This window comes from Centruroides sculpturatus, unplaced genomic scaffold (assembly GCF_000671375.1).
Source record: "Centruroides sculpturatus isolate CEXI.00-Female unplaced genomic scaffold, Cexi_2.0 scaffold227, whole genome shotgun sequence".
Lineage (NCBI taxonomy): Eukaryota > Metazoa > Arthropoda > Arachnida > Scorpiones > Buthidae > Centruroides > Centruroides sculpturatus.
The window spans coordinates 136996-151170 of record NW_019384481.1 but is presented as its reverse complement, the minus strand read 5'-3'; the positions used below and the strand labels follow the sequence as shown (position 1 = coordinate 151170).

The 14175-nt window shown below is 30.7% G+C and overlaps 1 protein-coding gene across 2 annotated transcripts in view; it reads left to right on the top strand.

Moving 5' to 3' along the window:
- The window catches only part of LOC111621442 (sodium/potassium-transporting ATPase subunit alpha-like), a 55336-nt gene that overhangs the window by 28641 nt on the left and 12520 nt on the right, over positions 1-14175 (top strand). For both annotated transcript variants that reach the window (XM_023363590.1, XM_023363589.1), the window contains 6 exons: positions 2149-2285; positions 5414-5631; positions 6681-6782; positions 7876-8030; positions 9963-10057; positions 10398-10572. In XM_023363590.1, the coding sequence (XP_023219358.1) occupies positions 2149-2285; positions 5414-5631; positions 6681-6782; positions 7876-8030; positions 9963-10057; positions 10398-10572 (882 nt within the window). The remainder of the gene's footprint in view (positions 1-2148; positions 2286-5413; positions 5632-6680; positions 6783-7875; positions 8031-9962; positions 10058-10397; positions 10573-14175) is intronic.

Here is a 14175-nt window from a genome sequence, read left to right as displayed (position 1 = left end):
TGCGCAAGTATATCGCTTTAAAGAGAACCTTTCACGCGCAATTAAATGGTTATGCAATAATATTACAGTGATCAAAGCTGATAAGACCAAAATGTCGGTCTTAATGAAAAGGAACACGTATGAAAAGGAGATGCATGAATACATTAATGCTACCAGATGCGTCGTACAACAAAACAATGTAATCAACAAACTACACAACAAGGTTAAATGCTTATCTAACTCTAAACTGGCTGCAGCTCTTGGAATGCGGGATATAGTTATGGACGCCTCGGATACGCCCAAGCTTTTCACTTTTGCTAAGATGCATAAACAAGGCCACAAATTGAGACCTGTGGTTAATAAGGCCACAGCACCCATGCACAAGTTTGAAGCATTCTTGCACAATTTCATCTCTCCAAAGTTACAAGATTACCGATACTCCATCTCCAATCCGGCGGAGTTAATAGTATTTTTCAAAAACACCGAAAAGCCCGCATACATCTCGGTCATGGATTTCCGTTCTTTATATCCATCAATTGAATTACCACCATGTTTTTGCGCACTCCGAGATTTTCTATTACGAATTATGGGAAGTGCGGTCTCAGGCAACCTGTGTGAACTGGTAATCAGACAGCTGGAAAATAAAATAATTCCGAGATTCAGCCACGACATCATATTGTACAAGCGATACATAGACAACATCATTATTTTATGGAGGCACGAACCTAACATCACCCTTCTTGTGAATAAAATGAACGACAATCCGTATGGCCTTACCATAGAACTTGAGCAACATGGTGATTCCGAGGTACATTTTCTTGACTTGAACATTGCATTTGGAGGAGACATCATATACACATCTGTCTACTGCAAATCTTGTCACCTCCCAACGTATATCCCAGCGAACTCCTGTGATCCATTCAGGTATAAAATGGCAGCGTTTAGAGCACTGGTTAAGAGGGCCTACACCCATTGCTCAACACAGGATACTTTAGTTCAAGAATTGAACTATTTGCATAACATTGCTACTCAACATGGATTCAACACCATGGTCCATAAATTAGCACAACAATTCACCAACGGCCTCCCACCTACTCCTCCACAGAATAGGGACAGTGTGGAACAAGACCACCGCCTCGTTCCAGTCACATACAACCCGTTCCTAACGTCCCTGTATCAAAAAATAGCTAAAAAACAAGGAGTACGCTTATCATACAGAAGATGCCCATCTATGTTTAAGCTTCTACGCAATGAAAAAGATAAACCTAACGAGTATAAGCTACCAGGAGTATACGCTGTTCCCCTCACGGACCATAGATTTGAGGGAACTGGTCTACATTGGTGCTACTAGACGTGCTATTGGTGTCAGATGGACTGAACACCGACGGGACATCCTCCACAAAAGGGGTTCTACGTCGTTATCCATGTATGTGTCAGACCCGGAGATTTCGGCAAACTTCGACAACGCCAAACTCCTCATTACTACACCGTTTATGGACCACCTCAAGTGGTTGGAACAAATGGAAATTTGCAAAGCATACAACACTTCTGCACCTATTAACTCGAGGGATGAGATTACCCTGTCCCTAGCATGGCAGGCCCTACTCCAGAAGGAGGATTCACATTAATAAATACGTATAATAAATAGGGTATTAAAACCTCATACCCGCTGATATGCTATTTTATTTTTTCTTTATTTATTTTTTTGTTAATGTAAAAATCCATAAAAATCTTTTTAAGAAGAATGAGCATTACATTACAGAATACTGGAATGCACGTGACTTACATTGATATTTGAATTTCGACTTTTGAAATGTGGTTTGGAAGAAGTAGTTTTTCGAATATCGCAATTTTGAAGAAGTTTGTTCTAATGAATTTTAAAGAAGAATAGTTGCTTGAGAAAGGACCCAGGGAGGATCCGAAAACGTTTGCATGTAATTTTACTCTTGTTTAATACCAGTTAAAGGGTTTGATGAAGGATTATTTTTGTATTTTAATCCAGTATTTGAAGATTCTTTATTGAATTATTTTAAAATATTCTTATAGAATCTGAATATATTTACTTTCAGCAAATAAATGGAGAAGTTATAAAAGGCTTAAAATAATTTTCTTTCAAATTGATGATTGTAATTTTAATGAATAATTTATTGAAAATATTTCTATTTTTAGGTAATTATGGTGACAGGGGATCATCCTATTACAGCTAAAGCAATTGCTAAATCAGTTGGTATAATTTCTGAAGGAAATGAAACAATAGAAGATATTGCAGAAAGATTAGATATCCCAGTAGAAAATGTTAATCCAAGGTATTACTGTTAATATGCATTTATTATTGGTAACAAAATTCAGTTATTTACATACAAAACAAGATTAAATAAAATTTTAAATTCTTGTTAAGATGATGTTTAGATTTTTATTAAAGTTTCATTTTATTTCTTAATGGAATCATTTTTATTTAATCCAGTATGAATATACATGTCTTAGCCACATGCTGAAATTTCCATTTCTTGAAGTGCTAGAACATCCTGTAATAAATATTAGTTTCAAAGTCTGTCTATTTTTTCTGGTCACTTCTTGAAATGCTAATCTGATTTCTGCAGATGTTGAAATAGGTATATATTTCAATATCTGTTTAATAAAACTAAGCATTTTGTGTAATGTGTAACAGTTTATTAGTACATGGCATAAATGAAACAGCTGAATATGTAAAGTTTGTTATAAACTACACAATTGAAACTTGAAAATGTTTCTGATTAAATGTTTTTTGGTAACCCGAACTTTAGCAGTTAGTTTTATTATTAGCAAAATTGCAGTCAAAGTTTTCATCTTTAAAGCATAAACATAACATTGAGTGCCACTTATAAGATAATAGTGCTTGATGTTTGACATTTTAGAGATGAAAACTGGCCGCAACCTCATTATTGTTATTATTATTATTATAATACAGTATTTAGTGGGTTATACTCAGTTGATACCAGTGGCTGTGTACTATGCCAGACCAGAGTCAAGGCATAGCAACCAAAAATTATTATTATTATTATTATTAAACTAAAAAGCTAGATTACAAACTATTTTAAAGCTAATTAATTCAATTAAATTGAAATAAAATTTTATAACGAGAACAGTATCATTATCTCATAAAGAATTTAATGTTTAGAAGTAAATTTTAAATTAATTAAAAATATACTTGTGAGCACTATGTTAGCCTCTTTAATTAATAAAGAGGCCAACATAGTGCTCACAAGTATATACCAAGGCTAGACAAGAAACATATTATAGTATTAATTAAAAATAATTTATAAATTTCTGTTCTTTTTTATAATAATCAATACAAATTTTGTTTTGATATTTATTTTTTTTAAAAAGTTTATACAGTTGAACTTCTAATAACAGTCACCTAATAACAATAATCATCTCTAAACAGCAGCTATGTTTTCAGGAACTTTTTTGAACAAAAATACATATGAAATAACCTCCAAACATGGCCACCTATGAACAATGACCATTTTTATGTTTCTAGCAATATGTTGTTTAGAAGTTTGACTTTATATTTAGATTTTTACAGTCCTCAAATATATGTGCAGTGTATTTTTGATTATCTGATTTGAAGGTTATTCATGCACTATCAAAAGCTACTCACAACTAGTGATGAAGGTAGAAAATACTTGAACAAATCCTTAATACAACAGTCATATGTACTTTGTATATTTGTGAATCGTGTAGATCAGGGATCTCCAATCTGCAACCCACAGCCCAATATTACCTTCAGAGCATATTTATCTGGTCTACATAGCTTGTTTTCTGTGATGTGTTTTATCAACATTCAAACTAACTTAGTTTAAAGCATATAAACTTTCGAAAAGTTAACTGTAATTACTAGATCCTGCTGCAAATAATTTTTATAAAAATCTGTTTAAAGAAGGGGGTTTGTTAAATTTTAACAAATCTCTACCAAAAGAAAATTTTAAAAGTTTTAAGAAGCTTTCACAGGAATATTTTCTGTTTTTGTTTCAATGTACAAAGCTTTTTGAAAGTAAAATATACAAAATTAAAATATCAAACATTACTATTCAACAAATATCTAAAGGAAAGTTTAATATTGGGTTCCACAAAATTTACTCTCAATTTTGATGATGATAAAAAGCAATTGTAAATTTCATATTGATTTATGTCTGTTATTATTATTATTTATTTAGTACAAGATACAAATATTCTTTATATTGGGAACAAAAAAGGAAAACATCAAACAAGTATTGCCCCCATAAACAAATACAGTAAAAAGGTAATCCTGTACAAAGTCCAAGTCTGTACATGCAAAAATCAAAACATAATATATAATAATCATTACATATACTGTATGCAACATCTTGTGCATAATACAATTTCAGTACATGAATAAAATATCCGGTACAAAAATATAATTACAAAAACATAATACAAAATCCCATACATGATAATTACTACATATTATTCTAAACATAGTCAATTAACTAGTAAACAAACTGTGATGACCTGATGCCATAACATTACAAATGAATGGAATTTAAAGTAATAAAATAAAACTAACAAATAAAAATTAAAGAAATAAATCAATTTACCTACCTGGAAAAAATTAAGAAATATGCAAAACAGGTTAGCAAGAGGTCATCACAGCCAATCAACACCAAATTAACCCTCCGATTTATGTCTGTTGTTATTAAGCTGGACTTGTCTTGTCCAGCTTATGTGGTCTTTTTTAGAAAAAGATTGGCAATCTCTGATCTACATCTTTGCATGCTGCTATTGAACCTCTAATTGTATCAGCATTAACTTCTTTCTCAGTTAAAGTTTAGAAATTACTTGCAAGCTAGAAAATAATTTTTTAAAATAGTAAAAGTACAAAACATAATGATTGTAGTATGTGAGAATGTCAGTTAGAACCATTAAGAATTGCAGATTAGAGTCATTAAGAAATCATTTTGTGAAGAAATGATTTTTATTATTTTAAGTTTGTATGTCTTAATGAATACTACGTGATTAATAATTTTTAAAAGTTTGAGCTTGGTCCAATGAAGGTCTTTTTACTATAATATTTATAATTTTATGAGTATAGGAGATTTTGATTAGTTCTTCAATAGAATACAATGTATTATGTACTTCAGATTATCCATGTTTTTTGATTATTTGTAGTCTTCCCCTACCATTAGATGGATAATCAAGAATACACTGTAAATGATTTTCAATATGTATTTGAGTTTCTAACCAAGGAATATTAATAGGAATTATTATTCAAACGTAAAAAAATGAGAATGTTTTTGTAATCACAAATGTATATTTTATCATTTTCACTATATTGCATGAATTTCAATTAATTTCAAATGCCATTCTTATGAATATAAATTATAGAAAACCTGATAAAATTTTTATTTAAATGAATGTATTTCCTAAATTTTAGAGATGCTATGGCAGCAGTTGTGCATGGCGGTCAACTTAGAGATATGTCACCGGAACAAATGGATGATCTTCTAAGATATCACACTGAAATTGTGTTTGCTCGAACATCTCCCCAGCAAAAATTAATTATAGTAGAAGGTTGCCAAAAATTAGGTGCTATTGTTGCAGTAACAGGAGATGGTGTCAATGATTCTCCTGCTTTAAAGAAAGCTGATATTGGTAAGAATATATTGTAATTTTAAAATTGTTTTATTTTCATGTAACTTAATGATTATATCCTAATTTATTGCTCACTGCTTATAACACTAAAAGACGAGATGTACCCAGTTACAGATATACCAAAGTATAAGAAATTATTGCTTATTTAATAATTTGATTAATGTTATCTAATAAATTTTGTTTTGTGTGATTTATGATTAGGCAAAATAAATATTAATAATTACTGTATTTACTCGCATATAAGACGAGGTGAGACTTTAAAAATCAAAATAAAGAAAATTAGATTTATTAATACAATTCTAATTTTATTTTGTTTAATCACAAATAAAATATTATCAAATACATGTATTAAGGCAAACAACTATGATTTTTTAACGCTATCACCTTTTGTCTACTTGGATTCTCCCTCTGAAGCTTCATTACAACTCTCTTCTTTTTCACTCTCACTCCACAAAGCATCGTCCTCTGATCTGTTGTTGAGTAAATTTGAAATGCAGTATTTCCTGAATGACTTTGCTATCAGCTCTTGAGGAATGTTTTTCTATGCACCTGACATCCACATAGGAAACCCAAAAGATTATAATGCACATGACCAGAGAAAGTTTATTTTTAATGATTCAGAATGTGTAAATATTCATTAAAAATACCAATTTAACAAATATGAAATAATTACATTTATAATCGTTGCAAAGTGACAAGCTATTTTTGGACCATCTCTTTGAAAGCACCATTCACCTTGATCTCAACAGTACCCTGCTATAATGACAGCATAAACTAGACATGGTTCACAAAAATTATTGCAAAAACCCAAAAAATCTTTCACTCATGCATATAGGACAACTTAGGTTTTTAAAACAGTGAAAAATTAATAAAAACCTCATCTTACATGCGAGTAAATAAGGTAAGTAAACTTTGTTTAATCATCGATAAATTAACTGATCTAAATAATTCTGTTTTGTAATGCTTTTGGCAATTTTTATTCTTATGTATATTTGATATAAATGTTTATATGTTATGTATATTAATATCTTTCATTTAAATTAATATAGGTGTGGCAATGGGTATTGCAGGAAGTGATGTTAGTAAACAAGCAGCTGACATGATTTTATTAGATGACAATTTTGCATCTATTGTTACAGGAGTTGAAGAAGGTACATTTTTCAAATTTTTGTTTTTCAGAAAAGTGACATTGAAAAATGATTTTTTACAGAAAGAAAATACATTTTTAATATAGAATAAATAGCAAATATATAAATCCATGTACCATTTACAATTATTTTACATAAAAATTTTTTTGATTTGAAGAAAGGTCTCATTGAGATACAAACCAGTGATCTTGTAAATATGGATAAGACACATACTTACTGAACCATGCAGTCTTTGATGATATGTTATGCAAAACTTACTAATACATTGCTCAGAATTTTTTAACTTCAAATTTCTTGAAAATGTTTGAGAAGCATACTTTGTCCCTTTGCTCAATAAAGGTTCATACGAAGGCTTAGCCACGTAAACAGTACTACTGAAATTTGTGATGACCACATTGTGACATCATCTTGTAAACTTTGAATCCCAAATGTAATCTCTTCTATCCATAAGTGTAGAGGGTTTCCTCTACACTTTACAAGACTGGTGGGTGAATGAGAAAGTGTTTTTTCAGCCACACATGGACTTGAGAGTCTGCTCACTTCTGATTATAGAACAGATTACAGTTATCCAAAGCTAAGATAATAAAGGTCTCAACAAATGTGTTAACCAAATAAATAATTGAGTCCTGAATATTTTAAGCATTTTGTTTTTTGGATTTATAAATAATAATCTGCACATTGTATTATATTCTTATGATTTTGAAACAAAAACAATATTTCTTTATGATATTATTCTTAATGTATGAAATTGATTCCAAGAAATTTTGTAAGCTATTGATATTTGAATAGTCCATTGAGATTATCTTTATAAAAATTTGTATTAATTTATTATACAGTTATATTTAAATACTGATTACATTTACAGCAAATAACAATTATCAAATAATATATTTAGTTATATTATATAATAGTTATTTTATTTTAATGTTTGTGAAAGTATTTTTGAATAATTTAAAACTTATAAACACTAATTTATATTAAATATTTTAAATTTATGTGTAATATGTAATTTTTGTAATTTAATTTTTTGAAATGTTTAACTTTTAATGATATAGAACAGAAATCTTGAAGTGATATAATTCTTATTATTTTACAGGAAGGCTTATTTTTGATAATTTGAAAAAGTCTATTGCTTATACTCTTACGAGCAACATCCCCGAGATTACTCCATTTTTATTATTTATATTAGCAAATATTCCTTTGCCATTAGGAACTGTTACTATTTTATGTATTGATTTAGGCACTGATATGGTAAGAGGATTTTATTTTTATTTTATTTTAAAATGTAAATAATTAATCATACTAAACAATGCAGAATCAACATCATTAATTGACTTGAATCATATAAACTGCTTTATTCAAATACAGTAGTTACTAATGTATACTAAATAAATTGCTGACAAATTAAAAACTAAAATATTAATTTCAGATTTTTGGTTATAAAAAAACTTAAAATTTATAACTCATTTGAAATTATAATATTAAATTAGATTTAAAATTATGCAGCAATAAAAGACAAAATTTTAAAATATAATACATTGCATTATAACAGACTAATATTTATGTTAAAGATATCATACAAATCTTTTAAAAAGTATATCAAGTATGTGTGGGTATATTATATACAGTATATTGCAAGTCTCCATTTTCACAATATATTAGCCACAACTATATAAAAATCCTGTTATGTACAAAAATAGGATGCAAGAGCCAAAGTAATGTTTTCTTTGTCAATTGGCTGCGTGTCTGGCTGACTAGCTGAATGTCTAATGAGGGAAAGTTAGACTTTCAGGTGTTTTTGTATTTTCCAATTCCTTTGTCCTGAGTTGTCATGTGACTGGCAGTTGGCAAAGTTTGTTTCTTGAAGCTTTATTACTTCCTATGCTTTGTCAAGCAGAAAATAGATAAAAGTTCTTCCTGATATATTGTCTTTTTGAAAGTCAAGAAGCTAGTTATATAATGTTTGTATATATAAAAATTCAACTGAGTACACATAACTAAATATAAATGTTATACTTATATGTAACTGTTGTTTTTGAATACAGAGTATACATAATCAAGTCATTAATATTTTATTAATATTATGATATAATTAAAAACTTTGATAATGCATTTTAGACCTTTGTCAATAAGCAATAATAATTAATTTTTTTAAAAGGATATTTCTGTGCAGATTAAAAACTATTTATTTTTTGTTTCTATATTTTTAAATTTGCAAAACAAAATTTGAAAAATGAAGTTTTTTATTTAATTAAGTAGTATATAATATAATAATAATTTTATTGCATATTTAACTGTCTTGAAATATGTTATCTAAGTATAAAATCTTATTCAAGGAAATAAGATTAAATAATCTGCATATTATGACAGAATTTTTTTGTGGTATCTTTCATTAATTTATCAAATATGAAATAAGTATAAGCTAATGAGAAAATTAAATAATGAGATATATAATAGTCATAAATTCTGTAACCTAAGCACTGTTTAAGTTCATTAAAAGTTTAGAAAATAGCTGATATAAAGTAAGTGGTAAAAAAAAGTTTGTTGAATACAAAAAAGTTGTTTTGGCATCATCAGATAGAAAATGAAAACTGGTAAAACAAAAACAATAAAATTAAAATTATAGTTATTTACATATATACATTTGCAGTCATTTACTTTTGTTCAAAAAGTTTTTTTTATAAATTTTGTAACTTTGGATTCTCTCTTAAATTTATAAAATAGCAATATTATCTACTTTTCTCATAAATTTAAATAAGAGTAGATAAAATAAGATATTGTAATATCTTTCTATATTTTTGAACAGAATGTTCATATTCATAATAAAATTAAAAATTTTGTTATATTATTTTCATTATTTTATAAATAATTGAAAGATTCATTGCAAATTTTTTCATAAACCCTAGAAATGAGTGTTGCTTTATTTTGATTTTTGACATTATTTTTTTTATTGTCCACTTTTGTTGAATCATTGAAACATCAGTAATTACTTAATTTTTCATATCTGTATATTCACAGCATTTTAATTTTTTTAATATGTTTAATATTCCAATAAATTTAGTATAGCTTTTTTATTATTTTGAATTTTAAAATTCAAAATAATTAAAATGTTATACTAAAAGCTCAATTTAAACTGCACTCTCCAAAAAATCTGTAATTTTTAATTTATTCGATTATTTATAGGTTCCTGCAATTTCTCTAGCCTATGAAAAACCAGAAAGTGATATCATGAAAAGACAGCCACGTGATCCCTTAAAAGATAAACTAGTAAATGAAAGGTAAATTTCATAATAATAATTATTGTTTTTAGAGAAATTATATATAAAATTTAAATAACTAAATTGAGTAAGATAACAAAATGATAAATAAAATAGAAATCACCACAGAGGAACCGTAAATTGCTTCTACTCCACCAGAGTTTTATTTATGACTAATATTTTCATTTAACATTCAACATTTAAGTCATGAATAAGAGGAAAGCCAATATTTGTTTTTAATATTTAAATTTAAGTTAACTACTTAATTTAAAGTTGTTTAAATTAAGTAGTTACACTTACACACTTTCTTTGTTCTTTATGTATATATTTATTGTTTCTAATTATTTATTAATTTTTATAGATTAATATCTATAGCTTATGGTCAAATTGGCATGATGCAAGCAGCAGCAGGATTTTTTGTTTATTTTGTCATCATGGCTGAAAATGGCTTTTGGGCTTCAACTCTTTTTGGAATTCGTAAATATTGGGATTCGAAAGCTGTTAATGATCTTAGAGATTCATATAATCAAGAATGGGTAAGTTATAATACTTCAATATTTATATTATTGAATACATCAAAAACTTTTAAAGTGACAATAATAAAATTTAAACTCTTTTGAAACAAGCAAATGAAACTATGTAGAATAAAAAATATTGATGAAAACTTATACTTTATATAAATATGAAAATTGTAATTTTCAATTGATTCTAAGTTACAAAAAATGAGAAGGGAAAAAATTTTTAATAATTTTGCACTGATATTAATTCTTTTTTAATTATACAATAAAAATGAAACCATTAATGCACAGTTTCAATTAATTATTAGTATAATTTGAAACTAGTGCTAAGCAATGCTATTATTTTATAATATATAATATATTTATAATACGAAATAGTTTAATAGCTCTTTCCTTGAGGGTCGCATATCACTGGGTTTGTCATCCCATGCTCTATACACAGATCTGGAAGATGTAATAAGGGTCTCTTTGACACAGAAGAACAGTTCTATTGTTTAGTCACATGTGATGCCTTAGCTGACTGGCATGATATCTAGTCACATGGCACAGGTGTAATCAATCGACACTTCACCATCAGCTGAACGGCTTGTCTATGATTGTCGGTTATAATTGTAACTCTGCAGATAATAATGGATACCCAGAGAAAACCTTGTTAGAGACTATCTCCAAAGGGCTGAACACTATTTTGGAAGCCCTTCTTGTAAAAGCACATGGATCTGTAAGAATATTAGGTAAGCAGCATTGGACATGCACGCTGTCACACATGACCTTTTTGGCATGGTGCTGGCACTGAGAAGGTCAGACCCTATAGCAAAACCAACTTATGCTGATATTATTAAACAGGATCCACAGAGAGGAAGTGGATCTACAAAGCTAATTACTGAACTGATGGCAGGAAAGGAAAGCACGGAAAAATACCCCAAGCTCATAATATCTCCAAACACAAGTACAGAAGGGGAACAACTGTGCCCAGCGGAAGTTATGAATGCACTGCAAGAGACAGTGGATCCGACAAGCCTCAACCTAGAGGTAAAGAAGGTAACACTTCTCTCAAGCGAATCACTGAAAATAAGGATACAAACAGAGCAAGACTTTGATATACTAAAGCAGGCAATTGAAGCTCAGCCAGCCATAAAGGGAAAAGTGAAAATCACCAGATCCTTGAAGCAAAGACCAAGGGTGATTATCCTTAATGTCAAGGGTGCATTAAGGATAATCACCCTTGACAACTGGGAAAGACAACTGGGAAGAAGTAGTGAAAAAAGTATATGACCAAAACAGAGGGTTAAGGGAAAAGGTGTTCAGAGAGGCATACAGCTCAGAAGTAGAATTCAAAACAGCCATATCTCCATAAAATAGGGAGGACAGGCAACACATTGTCCTGAGTGTAACCCCAATGCTCAGGACCAAACTGATAAACCTAAAAATGGCTCCACTATGATTGGAGCACTCTGATAGTGAATGATTTTATCCCTATAATAAGGTGTTTCAGATGCACTGGCTTCAAGCATCTGGCAAGGCACTGTGACTCAAGGGAGAGGTGCAGTCACTGTGCCAGAAAACATAAATACAAAGAATGCCCAAATGTTGAAGAGGAAGCAAGGTGCACAAACTGCACAAAAGTTAACAAAAAGCTACCAGAGGGGAAAGGACATGATACAAGGCACATACATTTGCAAATAGTTGCCCAATTGTAAAAAGCTACAAAAAGTTAATTGTAAAACAGACAACATATGAATAACTCAGTAAATCTAATTAATTATAATTCAGAACAACCAAAAAAAATGGATGAACAAACTGATAAAATCAGGATACTGCAGATAAATACACAGAGAGGGAAAGCAGCTAACTCATTAGTTGTTAAAATGGCCAACAATGTAAACACAGACATCATAATTCAGGAGCCATACACTGTTAACAGTTCAATTACCCATCTCAGTAACTAGCAAGTGTACAACAATAGCCAGGACAACAAACTCAAAAGTGGAGTCATCCTCCAAAATACAAATATTGATGTAGCAATGATAACTGATCTTAACTCAGCCTGAATAACAATGGTGGCGATAACTAAGAACCTCCTCTATACATTATAAGTGTCTATTTCTCACCTGCATATGATGACAAAGGCTGTGTGGAAGAGTTAGACAACATCATCAAAACTATTAAAAGCAAGCATTACATAGTGGCTGCTGCTAGGGACGTAAACAGAAAATCTCTCTTATGGTTTCACGAAGAAGAGGATCACAGGGGCAGACTGCTGAGTGACTGGATAGACACAAATGAATGCATGTCACTAAATACTTCAGATCCCTACCTTTTTCACAGACAGGGTTAGATCAATGTTTGCATAGCCCTCACAGAGATGGGCCATTACATAGAGTACTGTGAAACACAACTAACTCCTTCAGCGAGTGACCATCGCTACATTCTCATGGAATTAAGTGGTATTTACCAGGCAATTACAACTGACAACAACTACACAAAGAGAATGAACTGGGACCTTTTCAGGCACGCTTTCACTGAGGATTGGAGAATAAACAATTAAGACTCCCTAACACCCTAGACAAGATTGATAAATATGCTGACAGACTAACTGAAACAATGTCAAGGGCAATAGCCCAAGCTACAACTAGAAAGTGGAAAAACGCACTGGTGGACTGGGAGCCTGGAAATGCTAAAGAGGGAAGTCAGGCTGTGTCAGAAACACCTACAAAGGGAGCAGAACGTGATGATCAAACAACAAAAGCAAAAAGAATACAACAATAAAATAAAGGAATACAAATCAGAAGTAAATAAAGCAAGAACCTCATCATGGAAAGAATACTGCAGTCAGCAAAACAAAAACCCATGGAGTCACCCCTACTGGATAGTTTTTAAAGGAACCAAAAAGACAAACATCCCACACATCTTCAAAGCAGACAATAATAATACTTATAATAATAATTTGAGCATTCAGGACCTTCTGAACACTCACTTCCCTGCAGATAGGCGGGAGGATGACCATGTGATACATGCCCGAATCAGGAAGGAGGCCGACAGGCCAATTAGCACAGACAATGATAAACAATTCTCATTCACGAAGATGAGGAATGCAGTGAGAACCCTGGTGAATAAAAAAGCACCCAGCATTGATGGGCTCACCACAGAAACTGTAAAAGTAGCTTTCGAAGAGTTGCCAATAGCTTTCACAACTTCATTCAACTCCTGCCTCTCAACTGGCTACTTCCCAGACCACTGGAAAATGGCCAGTGTGAAACTCATACCAAAGACAGTCAACCCCACCTTAAACAAAGACTACCGGCCAATCAGCTTGCTCCCTGCAATGGGGATAGTACTGGATGGCCTTTTAATTGGAAGGATCAATTGGCACTTAAGTAAACACAAACAGCAGCATGACAACCAATTTGGCTTCAGGCAAGGAAGATTGATGATTGATGCTGCCCAAAGTACAAGAGACTTCATTCAGAGAACATGGAAGAACGATTGGCATGCTCTACTAATTAGCATAGACTTCCGTAAGGCATTCAACCACCTCAGGTGGCTGAGCATTCTTAACAAGTTACAAAGGACTCACTTCCCAAACAGTGTCTACAATCTTACTAGGAGCTACTTAAATCACAG